Genomic DNA, 23,036 nt, shown 5'->3' with positions numbered 1-23,036 from the left:
GTGCCACAGCCCTCCAGGAGGCGCGCCCCTGATCCTGGAGCGCGCACCCCGCCCTCGCCCCCGGTGCCGGAGCATGAAGCTCCGCCACTGATCAGACTTCGCAGCTCCACCACAGAACCACCCAGACAGATTCTGTGCTGACAAGTCCCTGCTCCCAGAACAAGGCGTCTATTGCAGTGTTTCCCAACCAGTGTGCCTCCAGATGTTTTGGGACTACAACTCCCATCATTCCTGACCACTGGTCTTGCTAGCTAGGGATGATGGGAGTTGTAGTCCCAAAACATCTGGAGGCACACTGGTTGAGAAACACTGGTCTATTGCATGTTACTGAGCAGAGAGCCAGGCAGAAGCAAAGAGGGTTCCTTGGGGCACACCATTGACAGAGGGATGGGCCTGACACAGAGGGCTAAGGAGTGAAGGGGGAGCTACAAGCCAGTCCAGGCAACTGCTTCATTAGGACAGGAGCCACCCTTAGAAGTCTCCATGTGTTCTCTCTTCTGCTTCCTTTATAAACAAACTAACTCTAAGTTAGCCGGTGTTTCACGGACTTTCTCTGATCTGCAAACGACCTGTTCTCCTTGTCGGCTCCCTGACAATGTGTCAATTACATCATACAGTGGTACCTCGGTTTAAGAACAGCCCTGTTAAGAACTATTCAGTTTATGAACTCCGCAAAACCGTGTGTCCCAGTTTGTGAACTTTACCTCGGTCTAAGAACGGAAGCCAAATGGTGGAAGGGCATTGGTGGCGGGAGGCCTCATTAGGGAAAGCACGCCTTGGTTTAAGAATGGTTTCGGTTCCAGAACAGATTAAGTTCGTAAATCGAGGTACCACTGTATTAGCATTTTACCAAAGTGCTGCTCAGAGGCTTGTCGTATTATTTCTGTCTCCGCCACTTCTAAATACAGTGGAACCTCGGTTTATGAACACCTCGGTTTACGAATTTTCGGTTTACGAACGCCGTGGACCCATCTGGAACGGATTAATTCACTTTCCATTACTTTCAATGGGAAAGTTCGCTTCAGTTTATGAACAGACTTCTAGAACCAATTACACCCATGCTTCGGGTTAAGTACGCTTCAGGTTGAGTACTCCACGGACCCGTCTGGAACGGATTAATCCACTTTCCATTTCTTTCAATGGGAAAGTTCACTTCAGTTTATGAACGCTTCAGTTTAAGTACTCCGCGGACCGTCTGGAACAGATTAATCCACTTTCCATTACTTTCAATGGGAAAGTTCACTTCAGTTTATGAACGCTTCAGTTTATGAACAGACTTCTGGAACCAATTGTGTTCATAAACCGAGGTACCACTGTAGTCATTGTTATTCAGACCTCCAAACAAAAATACAAAAAACAGAGGCCCACCTGCTTGCACAGCTACCTCTATTCACTCTGTTTTGCTCCCTTGACACCTTTCTTTATAACCCCCCCTGCAATTTCTGTATTTTTTGTTTTGTTTTATTCTTTAATTATCAAGAAGCACAAGTGGTTTGCTTTTTGCCCAGGGCAGCAAGAGCAATCGCTGCCCATTTCTGGTCAGTACTTAGAGGGAGCCACCATTGAACCTTGGCGCATCGAGTTTTGGGATTTAGCAATACCGGAAAAGCTGATTCAAGAAGGCCTGATTGCTTAAGGGGCAAATTCAGCATGACACGGTTTCACAATACATGGTTTTCTTTTATTAAATTTCCAACAGGACACAAAGAGTTCAGAAAAAGTTCCTTTGCAGTACACATTTCTGTGGCGCGGGTAATGGACATGTATTTTTGCTCTGGTGGATACCTTGACAGGTTAACAGAGCATCTATACAAGAAGCATTTGGCCTGGGGTAAAGGCCAGGAGAAATATAATTGTTAGATGGTTGCGTCTCTCCCCACTTTACTTTGTATTATTTTATTTCCTTCTAAAGAAAAGGAAAATCTTTTTTTAAAAAAGAAACACACTATGTGATCATGCTGCTGTCTTTGCATGCTAATCCCACATCCCACACACTTGTTGAAATAACTCTGCAAACAGCACTCTTTACATCAACCAGAGGCAGAGGAAACCGCTCAGGCTCCTGGGGCGGGGTGGGGTGAGCTGCCCATAGGGGCAGGGTGCACTGTGGGGCCTCTGGAGTCTGCCTGCCTCCTCCCACTCAGCTGCCCTACAGCTGGGGGTGGACCATTGGGCAGTGTGGAGCCTGTGGGTGTCCAAGCCACTGCGTCTCTCCCAGGAGAGACGTGCGGCTTGGGTGCACTGCAGGCCCCGCAGTGAGTGCTGTCCGGCATTTTGTCACCCCCCTCAGTGGTGACTCCTGGGGCGGCCTGCACCCACTGCACCCCCCTTCCTCCGCCCCTGACATCAACACCAATAATCTTTTAATTTCCGCCCCTTGCTGCACGTCATGTACTGAGTATGTGTGCGTACATGTAAGTAAGCATCTGAGCCGAGAGAAAAATGAGGATGCTGTCGGATGGATAACTACGGAACGTCTCTTACCTCCGTCACAGCAAAGCTTCTTTTCCCGCACGGTACAACCTTGTACCACTTGTCATGCAAGACATCCATGAAGCCGTGGGACTTATACTGGCTTATCAGCTCAGAAATATTTGAGGTTAGTGGAGAGTTTGGAGGAAGGCCAATACCATACCCTATGGAAAGATAAAACGCAGTGCAATTAGAGAGGCACAAACTTGGAAGACATCTCACGAGGTCACCCTTGTCCATTGTTTTGCCATGATGACCAAAACAATAATACCCACATTTTCCTGAGTACTCTTCAGCTTGCTTACGCATTCCTTGAACAGTGGATGTTGCCAGATGATGTCCAAACTGAATTAGGACAAATCCAATTTAAAATCCAGTGTCTATCCAAGGGTCTCCTGAGAACGATTGAATGGCTGCATAGCTGAACGTGGGTTGCTGTTTTTCTTATTAAGAAAAAACCCTTCCCCAGATCATTAATTAAGGTTTTATTTGTCTATTAGTAGATTCATTTTGGCAATAAAGTCCAATAACAGATGCTGGTTAGCCAATCATCATACCTTCAAAATGGCAACAAATTTGCACCCCCCACTTTCTCAAACCAGCTATGGGGGGGGGGAAGCATAACTTATTTGTCCTTCCTGATCCACTCCAAACAGATAATATGCAAAGGATATTAACCCTAACCCTAATCTACCTTGTAGTACCCCCACCCCCACCCCACCCCTCGTGTTCCACGGAACAATGTGTTAAAATATAAATATAAAATATAAAGCAGAGCAGCCACAAATATAAATGTTAACAAATATATGCATATGTATTTACTCAGTTCCCTAGAAAGCTGTGTGGTGCTTGGGATATAGTTTTGTGACTGGCGAACAATCAACACAATTCTATACCTCCCCCATCGTGGACCCTCAGTTCTAAACACACTATAATTCTATTATGCGAAATAGGTCGCTTGAAGAGGAAATGTCTCCATCATCCAATAGTACGAGGGATTTCCACCCTCATTTGCTTTGTTCGATTTTGTTGGTCCTTGTCAACCGACCAAAATCAAGGATCTCTCTGTGAGCCACAGGAATAAGTGATAGATGTTGGCAAATGTGGAGGCTTTTCAAGGTCAAATAAGTAATAATGAGGTAACCCAAATGGGGAGCTCATCAGATATTGAAGCTATTTCCACCAGAGCAGCCACAATCTCCTCTAGTACTACTTCAGATTGTGTTGTGATTTGCAGCCAATACATCTGTTATTGTGCACAAATTTGAATGTGTGCGGGCATGCACTTACACCCACACACCATGTGGATTCGTTGTCATCCTCCCCCCCCCCCCGGTGTATACACAACACAAGTTCATTTGTCTCTTCATCTACTGACATGCTGGATACAGACAAGGAAAATGCTGTCATAATGACTGATGGGGGTGTTTGTAGAGGGTTCGTATAAACCTCTGCTTCCTTTGCATCTAGAGACATTTTGAACCTCGGATCCTCGACAGCGTGGGTTCTGTTCCCCCCACTCCATCACAGCCCCAAAGTGTAGCACTTTGCTTTTTCCTCAGATGTAAATGCTAACTGTTCACATATCTTGGAACAGAGGCGACGGCTTGCTCCAAAGATTGGGGCAGCGTTGCATGCGTGACATGCGATGTGGCATCACGATGGTTGGGAGGAGGCAGGAGCAGAGCTGAACCCAGTGCCAGAAGCTCCTCCTCTCTGGTGCTCGGCCTCCTCCTCCTCCTGCCATGGGGGGGGGCGCCTCCCCACCAAAGAATATTGGGGGGGGGAGCAAATTAGTCCAGCCCTTAGGAGATGGCGCCCTTGTCTTGCAGAGGGCAATGGGGAGTATTTGGAGTGGAATCTTGACCCAGCTCCTTCTCTCATCAGAAACCAGCCATTGTGAATCATGCCTGCTTCCATCCTCTCAGCCCCACTGCAGATTCTATTCCTTGGTCACACTAAAGTGTGACAGAGTGCGGGGAACTACTGCAATGCGCTCTACGTGGGGCTACCTTTGAAGGTGACCCGTAAACGACAACTAATCCAGAATGCGGCAGCTAGACTGGTGACTGGGAGTGGCCGCCGAGACCACATAACACCGGTCCTGAAAGACCAACATTGGCTCCCAGTACATTTCCAGGCACAATTCAAAGTGTTGGTGCTGACCTTTAAAGCCCCTAAATGGCCTCCGCCCAGTATACCTGAAGGAGCATCTCGACCCCCATTGTTCTGCCCGAATACTGAGGTCCAGCTCTGAGGGCCTTCTGCCAGTTCCCTCACTGTGAGAAGCGAAGTTACAGGGAGCCAGGCAGAGGGCCTTCTCGGTAGTGGCATCCGCCCTGTGGTATGCCCTCCCACCAGATGTCAAGGAAATAAACAACTCTCCGACCTTTAGAAGACATCTGAAGGCAGCCCTGTTTTGGGAAGTTTTTAATATCTGATGTTTTATTGTATTTTAATATTTTGTTGGAAGGCGTCCAGAGTGGCTGGGGAAACCCAGCCAGACGGGCAGGGTATAAATAATTTATTATTATTATTATTATTATTATTATTATTATTATTATTATTATGGGGCAGAATATTGGAAACTTTCTAGTCAGATGTAGATCTGTATGTATGTATGTATGTATGTATGTATGTATGTATGTATGTGGAGGGGGATGTTTGTGGTTTGCATTGTCATAAACTGGATGTACTATAAGCATGCTACATTGCTTCCCACTAACTATGCACCGTGAGTCGTGCATCTAAATGCCAGCTCGTAGTTTAAACAATCCTTTGTATGGAGGGGTGGGGGAGAAATAAGGCTGGCTGGGGTCATTGAGAGTTGTAGTCCAAAACAATGCATGGTGCCAGGTTGATGAAGGCTGGTATTGATAGACGTAGGGGTATGTTTATGTGTGTGTCTGGTAAGAAATTAAAAAAGGACATGTCTTTTGTGTACCACAGTTAGTTCACTGTCGCAACACCTCTAAGTGCACAGAGAAAAGCAGCAGGTTCAGACTAGTAAAACAGAAGAAGCAAAAAGCTTTTATGCCTATTAAGTGGGTGAATTCACAAACAACTCTGCAAGTTGCCAGCGGGAGATTGCTAATTGCTTGTATAATCACCCTTTTTAGCACATGCAAATTCATGACTATTTGCGGCAGAAGAGTAGCCCACAAAGCCATAAGCACAAAGCCAAGAAGCAGCAGGAGGTCGGCAGCCCCACTGCCATGTTATACAACTAGGAAATTAGGCGACGTTGTAGTGTGTATATTTATATATATGGGTATATACACATGAAACTATATTTAGCTGGTTGAGCTGGCCTGCTCTAGGGGCTTGCCCGTTCTAATCAGCTAAACACACATAGGCGGGAGGGAAAAATCGGGCTACCGAAAGTTTAAAGTCCAGTTCTAGAGAGAGGCAGGCAGGAAACTCAAAGAAGGCTCAAAGAAAGAGAACTGCATGTTCAGGTCGTGTGCACTTGGATTTGGCAACTACAGAAGCACCAGGAGAGTGAAAAAAGGCCCGAAGGAGCGGAAAAAACAGACCAGTTTCAATATGCAAGCCAATTTCTGGATTGCATCTCTTTGTCACACTACAGCGTGACCAAAAACCTGAATGCTGGGCAGATCTACCGTTGATTCGAGAGCTGCACTAACATTCTATAAGCTGTCCTGCAGGCTAACAGTACACGCATTCTCTGAGTGTTGATCCTTATGTCACCAAAACAACACCATCAACAACAGACAATAGGAAGGTGCAGGGAGCATGGGTGAGGAATCCCAAGGTTGGCAAAAAGCAAAAAGCAAAAAAACAAAACAAAACCCACAAACCATTGGTTTTTTTTGGGGTGGGTGGGTGGGGAACCCCTTAGGTAGGAAATTGCAAAACAGTTAAATGAGGACATGCTCCATGGCCACAAAACACTGGATAGTTCAAATACATAGACCCTCTAAGTGTCCCTATTTTCCAGGGATAGTCCTGGATTTATAGAAGCCACCCCAGTTTCTGATTAGACCCCAGAATGTCCCACTTTTCCTTGGGAAGTCCTATTTTCATTGGAGAAATGTTGGAGGGTGTGGAGTTATGCAACCCCTGAGCCAAGGAGATAGACAACCTTTAGAAGACACCAGGAGGCAGCCCTGTACAGGAAAGGTGGTTTTTTAAAAAAATACAGTAATGTTTAATGTTTTATTATATTTTTGTTTATGTTGGAAGCCACTGGGTTGGGGCAACCCAGCCAGATGGGTGAGGTATAATAATAATAATAATAATAATAATAATAATAATAATAATAATAGTAACACCCCTCTTTTCATCAGAGAAATGTTGGAGGGTATGTAACATTTCTGCTTTTATCTGTGGGAAAAAATGGAGGGCAAGTTAGTGGTGATGAGAGCCTGTGACTGCTGCATGCAAGCCATGAATCTAAAGGACATTTAAAACACACCCCAGGATTCTTTGAGTTATCAAATGTGTGGTGTGTTTTCAGCCAAGGGCTTGGGGACCTTTGACTCTGCAGATGCCATCGATCTACAGCTCTTCTCATCTGGCCATGCTGAATGCAGCTGATAACAGTTCCCCAGCCCTGGCTTAAGCCTTACAAAATGAGCTTTCAAGGGATTCGGTAATCTGAGACAGCAGCTACCATGTCATTATTCATCCACAGCAACGGAGAGTTTAAAATGGCTTTTCAAACAGGCCTTTCTTCAAAATGGCAGTGCTCGAGTTCTCGATAGTATCGAGCAGTATTGAGTGCTCGATAGAACCACTCGACTTCTCATGGTTTCATAGCACATCAAGTGGCGGAAATTGTGCTTGGTCCAGCACAGTGGTCAGTGGGTGTGGAGTTAGATAGATTGCCGCAGAAAGCGGGGGACAGGAAGCGGGAAAAGGGCCTCCATCTCTTCCAGCTTGGATCATCCTTCCCAGGAGAGTGAAGAAGCCCAAAGTCTAAAGGCTCCTAATATGGTCCATGGTGGTTATGTAACTGCTGCTGGTCCTTCAAGCTGTTCTTTTGAGTTTCCTTCATGTCAACCTCAAGGGAGCACAGCGGTGGGAGAGGCAGAGGAAGAAAGCCCATGACACCTTTGGTAAAGGCTGTTCACCAACTGGAGCACTTGCAGGCCAGTGTTTCCCAGTGTTTATACTACATTTTTAAAGATTTGTCTTGAGACAGTCTTTAAACATCTTTTGTTGACCACCAGCATTACGCTTTTCATTTTTAAGTTCGGAATAGAAACTCGATCTCAGGACGCAAGGGAGAAACGTGCTAAGAGGAAGGCACGCTTGGCAAATCCACACCGTGATCAACTCCTGCCTGGAAACCAATGTCCCCCCTGTGGAAGGACGTGTAGATCTAGAATTGGCCTCCACAGTCACTTACGGACCCATTGTTAAAATCGTGTTTATGGAAGACAATCTTACTCAGCTACGAGTGATCGCCATAGAAGAAGAAAGAAAATAAGAAGAAGAGGAAGAAAATGAGCCACTTAACTCAACCACCCATTTGGTTGAAAATTCAAGACGTCTGTTTGAAAGCGGTATTGGGGGAACCCAATTTCAGGTGTAATTGTGCACCAACAGCACCAGTGAAACCAGGACTCTTAACTTGTGAACGACTGGAACATTAGCGAGCGCCTTCGGTAGCAATCCTGTACCACACACACATTTACTTGGAGTAAATCCAATTGAACTCACCGAGACTTCTGAGTAGACATGTGTAGGATTGAGCTGTTTTGTCATTTAATGCCCAAACAGACAAAACCCCAAAACCTGATTATAAAAGGAAGTGAGATGTACTGGAAATGATGGAAGTGATTGATGTTGTGATAAATATCGGTGACGGTTATGGATGGCAGGCAGCCTGAAATAATTCCAGGGAGGAAAACATACAACAGCAGCAGAATCTCATGTCTAATCAGAAGCAATCCCCGTTGAGTTCAATGGAACTTACTCCCAGGTAAGTGAGTTCAGGATTTCAGCCAAGATGGCTTTGGCTTGCACTCTGAAATTAAATGATATTTTAAAATTTGATCCATTCAATTCAATGGGTCTGCTCTGAGTTTGCAGCCCTTTGATTTCAAAGGCTGAATTGACTCATTACACAGCCCCAAGACTTACTGCTTTTCATGCTGCATCCTGGGCTGTCACTTATTTATTTACTTGTATTTAAAACTTTAAAGGATTGCTATTCTTGTACTGTTTTTAATACTGAAATGCTTTGAATTTTATTATTGTAAGTTGTCTGGTGGGCTTGTGTAAAAGAGAGAGAATCACAGAATTGTAGAGTTGGAAGGGACCACGAGGGTCATCTAGTCCAACCCTTTGCAATGCAGGGATCTTTTGCCCAATGTGGGGATCAAACATCCAACCCTGGGATTAAGAGTCTCATGTTCTACTGTTAGGCTTCGGGGAATTGGCTTCCTCCCCCGTGGCCGTAAATGAGCAGATCAACAAAAGGGAATTCTTACCAGTTTGTTTCTTTAATAAACACAGCTAAGGATAAAATAAAGCATCTAACCAGAATGGTGGTGCTCCCAATTAAGGTCTCTCCCCTCTCCATCCCTTTTAATCCATGTCACTCCCACATTTTGTAATCTGAGCTTGTACCCTCTTTTCTTTCTGTTCTGAAACTTTCTGAGCTCTCCGGGACTTTGGGGAAGTGGGGTGGATACTATCCAGAGACTGTGAATCTGTTAACTCTCCCTCTTCTAGTGTTTCTTCTGCTAGCTATTCCCCATCCTGTATTTCCCAGCTTCTGCCTTCTGAACTATGCCCCTCTGCAAACCACCGTTCCTGGGAAGATTCAGGATCAGGATCTGGATAAGGGGCAGTGGGTGGCTCCCACCATTCTTCCTCAGTGCAGCCCTCCTCAGCACGGTCCCTGACACTGACTGAGCTACACCAGTTACCTGGATGTATGTATAAGTAATAAAGAATATCTGAGTGCTTATACGCACTTGTAGAAATATTTCCACAAATATTTCATACCTTCAATAGCAAATGGTTTCCCCACTGTTAAAAGTTTGCAGTCGGCATCTATTGACACTTCATAGTCCAGGAGCGCTTTGTCCATGATGAAGGCATCTAGTTTTTCTGGATCATGCCTGTAAGTCAAAGCATAAAACCACCACCACCGAGAAAGATCACTTGATAAGGAACAAGAAGCTATTCCGCTGTACTCATCAGCAGAAGCCTTATTGTTTCTGGATGGAAATTCTGGATCTATTTTAGCTAATCCCCAGGAATCCTTTAACATAAACACTGTACAAAATCAAACAGAAATCTAATTTATAAGTCAATAAACACAAGTGCTTGATGCTGATGTCAGAACACATAGTAGTCAATCGATTTATTTATCTGATTTTTTTGTCTTAAAAAACCCCACACCTCTCTAAGAATTGAAATCAAGTTGGTTTATAAATGCTTAACATGAATTTTATCTAAGAATATCATGAAAAAATAACCAGAGATTATTCTTATTTTAAAGGAAATGGGTATTTTTTAATAATAATAATAATAATAATAATAATAATAATAATAATAATAATAATAATAATAATAGGTTGTCTGGAAGGATTCCCTAAATAAAAATGATTTGATGGGTCCTGAAGGCTAAAAATATATTGGCCACAACACACCTGCAGTTAAAAATTTCAGAGGGAAATATTTAAAGGCATGTATAATTCATTACAATTGATGGAGCTTGCAAGTACTTAACTTTGACTTTGAGTTCATAGAGCATTGCACAGACTTCTCTGGTGGTTTAGCTTAGATGGTTTTTAGTAATCTCTGCCAATTTACACAGGCTAAGCATCGAGGTGGAACTGATCCAAACAGTGGCAATTAAATCAATCTATAGGAAACCTACCAGATCCCAAAGGTCCACCTCGAGATACAATATCTTTATGTGAAATTGCAATGTGCACTTACTTCAGGTATTCCACTCCATCGGGAGTTGCAGGCACGTTGAATCTTTTCATGTACTCATGCATGTCTGGAAAGCTTTGCTTGAAATAATCTTCCGCGCTGCTTTCTCGCACAGTTCCAAAGCGAAACCCTTGTGAAGGGTGGTGCAGCTAAGGAAAAACACAAAGGAATATGTATTATGTCCAGGGCAGCTGTCCACCAGCTCTATCTGGTACGCAGGCTGAGACCCTACGTACCAGCGTGGTGCATGCTCTGGTTATCTCCTGCTTGGACTACTGCAACGCGCTCTACATGGGGCTACCTTTGAAGGTGACCAGGAAACTGCAACTAATCCAGAATGCGGCAGCTAGACTGGTGACTGGGAGCGGCCGCTGAGACCACATAACACCAGTCTTGAAGACCTAGATTGGCTCCCAGTACATTTCCGAGCACAATTCAAACTGTTGGTGCTGACCTTTAAAGCCCCTAAATGGCCTCCGCCCAGTATACCTGAAGGAGCGTCTTCCACCCCCATTGTTCTGCCCGGATACTGAGGTCCAGCTCTGAGGGCCTTCTGCCGGTTCCCTCACTGTGAGAAGCGAAGTTACAGGGAACCAGGCAGAGGGCCTTCTTGGTAGTGGCACCCGCCCTGTGGAACGCTCTCTCATCAGTGAGTATAAATATTATTATTATTATTATTATTATTATTATTATTATTATTATTATTATTTCATTAATGGGTGAGGAATCTTTGGCCTTTATTATGCTGTTGGATACCAACTCCCACCAGCCCTAGCTAATAGTAGTAGTAGTAGTAGTAGTAGTAGTAGTAATAATAATAATAATAATAATAATAATAATAAATTTTATTTATACCCCGCCCCCCAGCCAAAACCGGGCTCAGGGCGGCTAGTGTGTCAATGATGGAATGATGGATCCTGTAGTCATAGAATCATATTATCATAGAATTTTAAAGTTGGATGGACCCATGAGGGTCATGTAGTCCAACCCCCTGCAATGCAGGCAACTTTAGCCCAACGTGGGGCTCAAACCCATAACTCTACAATTAAGTGTCTCATATTCTACCTACTTGGCCCATAAACATCTGTAGGCACCCCAGGTACCTCAACATCATTTAGTTCCTCTAGCTTCTCAGGCCTTTGAGCATCTCAGCCACATTAGCAGATGAAGATCACAACTTCTGTGCTTCGGGAATTAAGTGCTTAGAGCCTTCAGATGTCTGTGATAACTGTCTGAGTTGTGTGCTGGGCTGCACAGTCACTGTGGGAGCACTCTCCTGATCTAGGATTCCAACATCCTCCCAATTGAGAGAACCGTATGCTTACGCTTTGCATTCCGTTCTCTTCCTTCTACATTTTATTTATTTATTAAATTTATTTCTTGCCCTTCCTCCCAAAAAGAGCCCAGGACACTAAATGATAAAACAACGGAAGTATCTAAAAACAATTTCATTACAGTTGCAGACCGTTTTGCGGAGGTTTTTTTTTTTTTTTTTTTTTAAATCCACCTTGGAGGTAAGCCTGGAGACAGGCACTCACTTTGAAATTCGCTCCTCGCCCTGCCGCTCCTTGCCTTGCGGATTACTGCTGCCCCTTATTGCTGTATGCTGACGATGCTGTGATACTCTTGTTCTCTAGAATCGGCTTAAGGAGGGCACTTAAGATTTTTGCTTTGTATTGTAAATCTAACCTGTTTGCAGACCGTTTTTGCGGAGGGTTTTTTTTTTTTTTTTTAAATCCACCTTGGAGGTAAGCCTGGAGACAGGCACTCACTTTGAAAGCTCAGCCAATACTCAGGACTCAGCTATACAGATGCAAATAAAATGCTTTAAGTGTGTTGTACTGTGGGTTAAACCACTGAGCCTAGGGATTGCTGATCAGAAGATCAGCAGTTCAAATCCCTGTGACGGGGTGAGCTCCCGTTGCTTGGTCCCAGCTCCTGCCAACCTAGCAGTTTGAAAGCACATCAAAATGCAAGTAGATAAATAGGAACCGCTACAGCGGAAAGGTAAACGGCGTTTCCATGTGCTGCTCTGGTTTGCCTTTTAAGGTGCATTATAAAAATGTGACACTAGGTGGCGATGGTGAGCTATGGAAAAATCAATGTATTTTTCAAAACTTTTTTTAAAAAAGGATTTTCACAGCGTTTTTTTTAAAATGTGTCTAGATTCTACCTCAATCAACATATTGTTTCAACTGAGGATCCAGATCAGAGTCAGCTTCTTTTATAGGAACAGCTGCAAACTTTGGGTATCATCTATCCTCTGTTCAGCAGGTAGCTGCAATACCATTCTCTGTCCATCTACAGTGGTGGTGCTAAAATACAGCAGAGACCAGATGCGCTATCATCTGGCAAGTTTATACTGTGGCACAGAATATAAAGTATATGGAGTTCACAATGCCAGAATTCCCCATTCAAACCCCCACAGATAACTGCCCTTAACATTGCATCAAACTGAATGACGAAACACCAGTTCAAAGAATAACGTATTATTTTAAATCTATATTACGCCTAATTTTCCTACAGTTAACAAAAAAAAGCCACAGTCTTTTAGAATGTGCAGTATCCCCCCATCCTCTCATACAATTCAACCAATTTTCAGAATTAAAATACAGAAGGTGCCAATATATATGCACCCCAATATACTGTATTGTTGTATGTCATTTCCCCATATGTCTTCACTTTCCTGCACACTTTCCCCTTAATATATGCAATTTTGTGAATAGGGTTTTGTTGGAGAATTGCATTGCAAAATTCAAAAAAGTGTGAACTTCTAAAGATAGCTGTGTTTTAATTCGCATATTATTTCAGAAAGTGTGAATTGTATAGATTCCAAATGTCCCCTTTCTCCAAATTTTAAATCGAATTACACATGCGAAATTTAAAATGGAATTGTGTGACTGTAAAATTCTGCAACAATATTCCATGTTTTTGAGTACTTCAGACTTGATGCAATCTCTTGATAGTTTCCTCAAGCATAAAATATGAATCTCAGCTGTCAAATGCTACAGACCATTGCACATTAGATACCAAATACCATTACAGGCCAACCATCAAATTTAAGAAGGTATGAAATACTGTTGCATACCAACATATCAATGCTTCAGTTGCAACACATGGGAAAAAAGACTGAATTTTATTTCAAACTACTGAATGCACTGATCAAATATTGTAATAAAATATCAAATAGGGAAATTAAATACTTTCATATTTCAGGTACAAGTATCACTTGTTCAGCAAATGTTCAGCAAACATTTGAATATTCAGAGAATATGGTGAACTTCCAATACAAACACTTGTAGAGGAGAATTGAGAGAATATGTTTTGTGAGCAAATTCATTTCCACAAGAACTCTGTTCTGTGGCCAAAGTCCCTCAGGGGAAATGAGACTGATTTTGAAGACCAGGCATAATTCACTACAGAGCCACTTCACATTTTGTCATCTTTTCTCCATGTTTTTTGATCATAAATAAGACTTAGGGAAAAGCTTGTGAGGAGAATGTTTAAGTCTCCTTCTCCTTAATGCTCAATGTCCTTTATTCACTTTAGTGCCATTTGGAAAATAGACCTGTGCCTTCATCAGGCTGGTTGTGCACCTACTTCAGTCTTTTCACTATGCTTGCAGTCCTTATTACATCAAAACACCTCTGCTGCTCCTTAACTGAGTGACATGATTCCTGAGTTTCAGATACTTAACAAGTCTTTGAAGGAGACTTCATGTCCAAAGTCCTTTTTGGCAGCCTAATCCAGCCTGCTGGTTGGTTTGATCTGGCTACCTGTGGGTAAAATCCTTAAAAATCCTGGGGTAAAATCCTAAAAAAAACCTCAACAACTTCAACCCTTAAAAAAAGCTCAAAAACTTCAATCCTAAAAAAAAGGCAACAACTTTGGTTGGCCCTTTCGTTGGCCCTCATGGCCCTTCACTTCATCAAATCTGGCCCTCTTTGCAAAAAGTTTGGACACCACATAACCACTCGCTAGTCAAAGAGCTCACAACTGTATTGTGAACAAGACTATTTGAAAACTGAGTATGTATGCCTCTCCCTGGCATAGTTAATTTTCCTCTTTATCAGTTATGGTGTTTGTCAAATCAAGGTAGCAGAATTGCCCGGCAAACCTAAAGAGACTCAAATAATATTTCCAATTTATGCTGACCCCTCTGCTGTTCTGTTCTGCTTGCCTGCCATGACCCCAATACACACCCTCCTATTTTTCAGGGGCAGTCCCGGAATTACAGAAGGCATTCCGGTGTCTGATTTAATCCCATAATACCTCAGTTTCCCCTTCTTCTTCCCCTCCATGTCTCAGAGTACCACTAAAAGTGGGGTATGTGAAGATGCAAAAATGGAGTCCTGCTTAAATTGAAAATAAAATAAAATTCCTGTACTAAATGAAGGAAATTGTGATGCTGGCATATGAAGCCTTTGCTATAATTTTGAAGGAAAACGTCACCAAGACACTTTAAATTCTTTAACTGCAATGCTTCACCAGCCAGCCATTTTTTAAAAAAGAAAATGCGTGAAGTGTTTATTCCTTTATTGCAGGGGTCCCCAGACTTACCGCGCGGCGGGCCGGAGGGCAGGGGAGTGCGCGCGCAGCGGGCCAGAGGGCAGGGGAGTGCGCGCCCGTGCGCATGCGCACACGCACACGGGCGGGGGAAAAATCGCCGAAAATCTCTTGTGCACATGCGTATGGGCCTCCCCCGACCCGGAAGTGCACCAGAAATGACCTCTTCCGGGTCGGGAGAGGCCCATACGCATGCACACAAAGGATTTTCGGCGATTTTTTGCTGATTTTTTAGATAGTCGCTGTGCCGCGCGCCGTGAGAGCGGGCGGCGGCAGCGGGCGGCGGGGGTCGTCGCGGGCCGGATTGGAAGGCCGATTGGGCCGCATCCGGCCCGGGGGCCGTAGTTTGGGGACCCTGCTTTATTGTAAACGGAGCGTTACGCTGCAAACCTTTATATGTCTACTCAGACGTAAGTCACACTGTATTCAATGGTGCTTACTCCCAGGTAACTGGGTAAAGACTGAAGTCTTACACTGCTATCCTAAGCATTTTTATACAGAACTAAGTCCCACTGAGTTCATTCTCACAGTTTCTTCTTCTTCTTCTTCTTCTTCTTCTTCTTCTTCTTCTTCTTCTTCTTCTTCTTCTTCTTCTTCTTCTTCTTCTTCTTCTTCTTCTTCTTCTTCTTCTCCTCCTCCTCCTCCTCCTTCTTCTCCTCCTTCTTCTTCTCCTCCTCCTCCTCCTCCTCCGCCTCCTCCTCCTCCTCCGCCTCCTTCTCCTCCTCCCCCCCCTTACTACTATTACTATTATACCTTTTTCCTGGCAGGGGCCCAAAGCTGCTTACAGCCGAATTTTTATTTCATTGCATTTATCTATGTAAGGTGTTGTATGTGATCCCTTCCCTCACACAACAATCTTTCTTTACAACAATCCTGTGAGGTAGGATTGGCAAAATCTTGTAACTGGCTCAAGGTGACAGATTTATATGTGTACAATATGTCTATTTGTCTGGCAAGATCTAACACAGGAGAAGCTTCCTGATGTAGAATAGAAACGTCTCTCTTTTTATTGGAGAAATGTTGGAGGGTATGATCTAAAGGCACCTCTGCAGCTTTAGATAACAGAAATCCATCCCAGAAACTAGCTATTTCCCCATTTAATTTGCAGTTGAGCCAAACAGAAAGTTGAATAATCGCCCCATAAATGCAGCAGGGGGGGGGGCAATAGCTGGCACCCATGCTTTATTGGGAGACGTACAGCGCACTCTCTCACACGCTTGGCAAAGGCTGCTTTCATTGCAGTCATGTGCTCACTGATTCACTCCAATTAAATCGCTCTGAACTAAAAGACTGCAGATTCATCTCCAGCTCTGTGACACAGCCGGTCTTGCAAAAATGCAGATAGCGTGCCCAAGGCTGCTGTAAAAGTCAGAGACATTAGCACGCACGGCTGTCAGGATTGGAGGCCTGGGCTAGTCCAGAAATCACTTTTCCTAGCATCCGTAGCAGAGCTCTTTCCAAGCAGTAATCCAAATGGGTCCTTTACTTTAAAATTTGATCTTGTTTTTGCCTCAGGGATTTCTGAGGTCCGGTTCTTAATAGCTTTGTTGTTGCCACCTGGAACGCCGCTGCACGAGGAAAGATATATGTGACAGTTTTACCACACCACTGCACCTGATGCCGTAACATATATATATACACACACACACACACACACACACACACACACACACACACACACACTGCTGTGTGGGATGATACAGAATTTTGGGGATGACATGTAGCCAGAGGTTTATAGGAGGCCCTTGCAGATGTGGTGATTTTCATCACTCCAAGGCTATCTCTTGCAACCATACAGGGCCGGCCCTAAGGCAAGGCTGGGTGGCGCAATGCGCCAGGGCAATGGGCCACCAGGGGGTGCCACACTGCGCCGCACTGCGCCCACGGCAGCCACGCTGCGCCCGCCAGACAGCCCGGCCGCCCTCCCGCTCGCCCTGCTCCTTGCCTCCCTCCCTCCTGCCGCGGGTTCGATTCCCGGCCTCAGCCTGGCGGGTCGGGGGCATGAGGAGGAGAAGAAGCCGGGCGCTGCAGGGCACCGGCCCCCCCAACAGAGGCCTCCGTGCAGGAGACGCCGGCGCCCCGAAGGACAACCAGGCAGCCTGGCCCACCTACTGTGGCGCCCCTGAGCCCGGCCCACCCTCAGCGCCCGGCCCGCCCATGCCATGTCCCTCCTCGGCGTCCATGGTGAGTTGGGGGGGGGCGGAGGGACCTTTGCACCACAGTGCTCAATGTGGTTAAGACGGGCCTGCAACCATAGAGGCCTCTTCTCAAAAGAAAGGTTTACAACATGTGATGCTGCTTCCACAGGGCTCTCAGGAAATTGGCTCTTGACTATGAGGGCAATTGGAAATGGGAATGATGGGTTGTGACTCTGAAAGACAAGGACCCACTTTCCCAAAATGGCTGAGACCCCCATGCCCCGAACTAAGAATTGGTATTGGAAAAAAGACTGCCATTGTAGTCAAGGGTACTTTACATTATAAGTCACGTACATTATAATATACGGTTGTCATATTTCTAGAAGTAAAATACAGGACACAAAGCTTTTTTGAGGGGAAAATCAAAGTTGTTGAGCATTTTGGGGGAAGAGCTTTGCCATAGAATAAGTAGCTCAGTGGGACACGGGTGGCGCTGTGGGTTAAACCACAGAGCCTAGGGCTTGCCGATGAGAAGGTCGGCGGTTCGAATCCCCATGACGGGGTGAGCTCCCGTTGCTCGGTCCCAGCTCCTGCCAACCTAGCAGTTCGAAAGCACATCAAAAGTGCAAGTAGATAAATAGGTACCACTCAGGTGGGAAGGTAATTTCCATGTGCTGCTCTGGTTTTGCCAGAAGCAGCTTAGGCATGCTGGCCACATGACCCGGAAAAACTGTCTGTGGACAAATGTCAGCTTCCTTGGACAGGAAAGCAAGATGAGCGCAGCAATCCCAAAGTTGTTCGTGACTGGACTTAACTGTCAGGGGTCCTTTACCTTTACCTTTTAAATAGCTCAGCAGCTGAACTCAAGCCTTTTTTTCCAGGGTGTGAGGAGGAGAGGGAAGAGGATCCTGTTTGAAATCCGGAGGGCAGCTGTAGGACAGTGTAGCTCAGGGGTAGGCAACCTAAGGCCCGGGGGCCGGATACGGCCCATTCGCCTTCTCAATCCGACATGCGGATGGTCCGGGAATCAGTGTGTTTTTACATGAGTAGAATGTGTCCTTTTATTTAAAACTAGCTGACCCGGCCACGCGTTGCTGTGGTTCTTTCCTGTGACCCCCACCCTGTCATGATCCATGACGTATCCTGCCCCTCCTCCCTCCACCCTGGCTCATCCCTGTGTTTCCGTAGGATACCCTTCCCTCTGTTGTCCCTGGGGAGTGTTGGCCCCTCCCCCCGTATCTCCATACCTCGGCCCCCACCCTCGAAAAGGAACTGTTAGGTTCTGGGTTCTATTTCCCAGCATGCACTTTTGTCTGAACCCTCTGTTGTTCCTGGGGAGTGTTGGCCCCTACCCCTGGTATCTTCGTACATTGGCCCCCATCCTTGGAGAAGGAGCTGTCAGTTTCTGGGTTCCATTTCCCAGTATTTACTTTTGTCTGAGCCCTCTGTTGTCCCCTCCCCCCTGTATCTCCATACATTGGCCCCTGCGAACGAATCGTGAACATTTCTATATGTTTAGATTAAGGATCGGGGGTGATGATGTGCCCTGGGACCCAGAGAACTACTTAAAGAATCCCAACCCAGGGAGGGGGGGTCAAATAGCGAAGCCGCATAGCCCCGTAGCAACAGACAGGCCCAGACAGAAGGAAGAGGGTCATATGGGGCACTTGGCGCGGGCCTCCGAATCTAAAGGGGGCCTCGGTCAGCATATTCACAATCAGTAAAATGAAAAAAGTAACTAAGGGGTTAAAAACAGGGACACATTATCTTATCTACCTGGGCCGGGCCTCTGTCTGGCCCTGCAAGGGCCTGGCAACAGAAGGTGCGTTCTGAAGTACCCGAGTTGTTCAGTTCCATAAAAAAACCCAGGAAGTGGCAAGGGGAAGGTAGGGAATTGTAAATGGGGTGGGGGTGTGTGCACTGCAAATATCTGAGGACTTAAACTGGGGAGAGAAAGTGAATGGTTGTTGTTGTTTTTTTTAAAAAGACACAGAGGCTTGCAATCAGTTGTTTCTCCTAAAATAAGACATACCCATAAAATAAGTCATATTTATTTTTGTCTTGTGGATTTTTTGGGGGTAGTGGTGCTAAATTGTAAAGTAAAAACCCCTTGCAGTGTAGGGGCCTACATAAATCAAAGGCCGTGCTGCGGCCTGTGGCAACCCCCCCCCCGGGCAGGCCCCGACCTCCACTTGCCAATGTTGGTTCTTTGGTGGGTTTTTTTTGGGGTGGGGGTAGTGTTGCTAAATAGTAAAGTAAAACCCCTTGCCGTGCAGGGGCCTACATAAATAGAAGGCCGTGCTGCGGTCTGTGGCAACCCCCCCCCCCAGGCAGGCCCCGACCTCCACTTGGCAATGTTGGTTCTTTGGTGGTTTTTTTTGGGGGGGGGAGTGGTGCTAAATGGTAAAGTAAAACCCCTTGTTGTGTCCCCAAGTGCGTTGCTGTGGGTTATCCCCCTCCCCGGGCCTAGTGGAGGCCTGGCAGCCTGTCAGGGGCCTAAAACAAAGTCCTAGATAAAATGGCTGGCTTGGTGTGTTTCAGTTGCTTGGTTGATGATGATGTCATTCGGTTTGTGGGTGTGGCTTAGATTTCTCAGGAAGGGAGGGGGTGGAGGAGGGTATTACGCCACTTAAGGGCGCTGTTTGAGTTGGTGGGAAAGCATTTCTGTACCTGTGCAGGTGTGTGGTTTGAGGGATTTTTGTCCCCAACAACGCTCTAGGAGTGGCCTGGATCGTTGTGTCCAAATTTCAGGACGATCGGTCAAGCGGTTACGGAGAAAAGTGGAACCCCGGATTTTACAATTTTTACATTTTTATATATATAGATGCATCTCTGGGTTATTTGTGGGGCATAGGAATTCGTTCACCCCCCCCCCCAAAATAGTCTAGCCCACCACATGGTCTGAGGGACGGTGGACCGGCCCACGGCTGACAAAGGTTGCTGACCCCTGGTGTAGCTGGTCCTCGACTCTGTGCAAGGCAGCGTGGATGGCACTGCTGTCCTTAAGAGGCAGGTCCTGAAGTCTGAGGCTCATCGCTATAGGATTTGTTGATCCAAAGAGCTCCCAGTGCCCTCCTAATCCTTCTTGACAGTTCCTGGATGTACATCACCATCATCTGTCAGATTACATCTTTACACAGAGAATGGCAGGAGATGACAAAGAGCAATTTCACTTTTAACATTTTAGGGCCAAATTAGTTGAGGGGTGAAAATGCATGTCACATGAGCTGGGGTATGTGTTAGATGCTATTTACTGAAGGGTTTCTTTTTGGGGTGGTGTGGGGTGGTAGAATGGCTAACAATCCAGATTGGTGGAGGAGGATTTAGCCCTGTCCTCCCTTGCTGCAGTTGGTTAGAGCTTGGTGCTGATGATGCCAAGGTTGCAAGTTCGATCCCCATATGGGGCAGCTGCATATTCCTGCATTGCAAGGGGTTGGACTAGATGATCCTCGGGGTCCCTTCCAATGCTACAATCCTATGATTCAATGAAGCTGCTTGTTTGCCTGGGGAGCAAATCCCCCACTGGGGCCAATGACGGATTTCCCCCCCAAAAGCAAATCCCAGCTTGAGAGGTGAAATTTTCTCCAGGAGCAGAGCTAGGGTTAAGTCCCCCCCACCCCCGGAGAACTCCATCATTATCAGCTACCACCCTTGCAGTGATGCCATTTGCATTAAAAAATATAAAATAAAAAACTGTATGTGGTTTGACCCGCAGAAAAAAAACCCCTGCTTTTGGATCCTGTTCTATCATACTGTACCAAGAATACACAGTGTTTCGTGTGAGTTATATACCAGTGATTTCTTCACTGAAAATTAACTGGTCTGCCTGTAGCCATCAGTGACCTTAGACTGCTCCACCATTGACAGTGGAAGTCGCTATGCTTGACATACTGGTCTTGCAGTAGTGGGATTTGCAACTGGCTCATTGGATGCAAAAGATCTAACCTGATTAAAGTAGGACTCTGTTATGGCCGCTTTGCAATGCTGGCAATTTGCTGCTAATGTAATAAGGTTTTGGATTCTGGAAGCAGTTACCTAACACACACAAAACCCCAACTCCCTTTCAAAACAACAGTGACGGCTAATGGGTCTTACTTGGTGCTCCTTCCCTTTTTAATTCTTCAGAGTGCAAACGTAAAGCCCATTTGCCATGCTTCAGTGCTTTTGATCTTTATCTGAATTTAGATTGCTTTTTTTTTGCTGCCACTGTTCTAGTTCACACACAGTTTAATTGCCAGGAGATTCCATTTTTAGAAACACATAGAGAAGGGCGGGCTTAAATGTCAGGGTGCTAGGCTGGTGGCTGCCTGATCCCATTCAACATCTGGAAGCCCTCCCACACAGGATCCCCAAGGCCTGTGACCTATGCTGGAACAGATGTGGGGAACCATTGGCCCTCCATATGCTGCCGAACTACAACTCCCATCAGCCCCAGCAATCATGGCCAATGGCCAGGGATGATGGGAGCTGGAGATCAGCAACATCTGGAAGCCCACCAATTTCTCAATCCTGTTCTCTGACTTGATCCATTTAAATGAATGGAAATAACTAACTTAGGTCTATTCATTTCACTGGGTTTTAGTCTGGGGGAAAAGCTAATAGAACACAACCCTTTCTATCACATTCTCTTATCTGTCCCTCACTATCTGGAAAAAGATGAAGAGACATCATAAAATGCAAACACTATATTATAAAATAAAGTACATAGTCAATCATGTACTGAATTTCATGCACTCCTGATTGCTCATTATATTCAAATGTTTCTTTTAAATTACCCCACCACCATCATCATTAGTCTTCTGAGTTTCAGAGCCCAGTATCGGGGCAGACTTGGGTGATATCAGTGAGGACAAAAAATTGCCCCCCCCCAAAAAATATTTCCTATTTTCATGCTCTCCTCCCCTTTGCCTTCCATTCTGCACATTTTCTCAAGTGCACTACGTCATAGTTGTGGCAACTCAATTTCCTCTCTGACTTGGGCCTAACTTTGAGTATGTACCAGTATAAATATAGGTATCATCATCATAATCATCATAATCATCATCATCATCATGCACCCCCTTGGCTTGGCTCTCTGTGCGGGGGAACCACCCTCACTGCCGAAAATCGGGCACTGTTAGCATTGCAGGGTAGCAAATTCTCAACTCCCATATAGCCATTAGTGTCCTTGGATGGAATGAACAAGCTTTACAAATTTTGCTTGGTATTTAATGTATGGCCTGAAAACCACAGAGGAATACTGTTACATACATGGATGAAGACCTGCATTTCCCTCCCAGAGCTACAATTCCTTAGAATGATCGAACAATCAATCCCTCTTCACAGGAAAAATCTGAGAATGGTTGCTCTCTGTAGAGGATAGGAGTTTCCTAAGAGCTCTTAACAGACTAAAGCTCCCAGGATTCTTTGGGGGCAGCCATGACGGGTTAAAGTTGTCTCATGGTGCTTTCAGTGTGTGGTGTGATTGGGCCTAGGACTGAGGAGACCTGCCTATGGAGTTGAACACAAGGCGTTGGGCTAGTCTCTCACCTGAGCCTAGCTTACAAGGAGGGATGTGGGTGGCGCTGTGGTCTAAACCACTGAGCCTCTTGGGCTTGCTGATCGGAAGGTCGGTGGTTCAAATCCCCGTGACGGGGTGAGCTCCTGTTGCTCTGTCCCAGCTCCTGCCAACCTAGCAGTTCAAAAGCACACCAGTGCAAGGTGATAAATAGGTACCACTATGGTGGGAAGGTAAACGGTGTTTCCGTGCTCTCTGGTTTCTGGTGTCCCATTGCGCCAGAAGCAGTTTAGTCCTGCTGGCCACAGGACCCGGAAAGCTGTCTCTGGACAAACACCGGCTCCCTTGGCCTGAAAAGCGAGATGAGCACCACAACCTCATAGTCACCTTTGACTGGACTTAACCACCCAGGGGTCCTTTACCTTTACCTTTACCTTACCTTA

At 45.5% G+C, this 23,036-nt stretch overlaps 1 protein-coding gene across 1 annotated transcript in view; it reads right to left on the bottom strand.

Annotated features, from left to right (window-relative positions):
* Positions 1 to 2,466: 2,466 nt before the first annotated feature.
* GRIN3A (glutamate ionotropic receptor NMDA type subunit 3A) overlaps positions 2,467 to 23,036 on the bottom strand; it is a 71,504-nt gene continuing 50,934 nt past the window's right edge. Inside the window, exons 4-6 of the mRNA XM_035141027.3 lie at positions 10,396 to 10,541; positions 9,454 to 9,569; positions 2,467 to 2,636 (exon numbers count right to left, since the gene is read on the bottom strand). Coding sequence (XP_034996918.3) covers positions 2,467 to 2,636; positions 9,454 to 9,569; positions 10,396 to 10,541 — 432 coding nt within the window. The remainder of the gene's footprint in view (positions 2,637 to 9,453; positions 9,570 to 10,395; positions 10,542 to 23,036) is intronic.

This window comes from Zootoca vivipara, chromosome 15, assembly GCF_965207765.1.
Source record: "Zootoca vivipara chromosome 15, rZooViv2.hap1.1, whole genome shotgun sequence".
NCBI lineage: Eukaryota > Metazoa > Chordata > Lepidosauria > Squamata > Lacertidae > Zootoca > Zootoca vivipara.
Note: the sequence above shows the minus strand (reverse complement) of the source record. Positions and strands in the feature narration are given on the sequence as shown.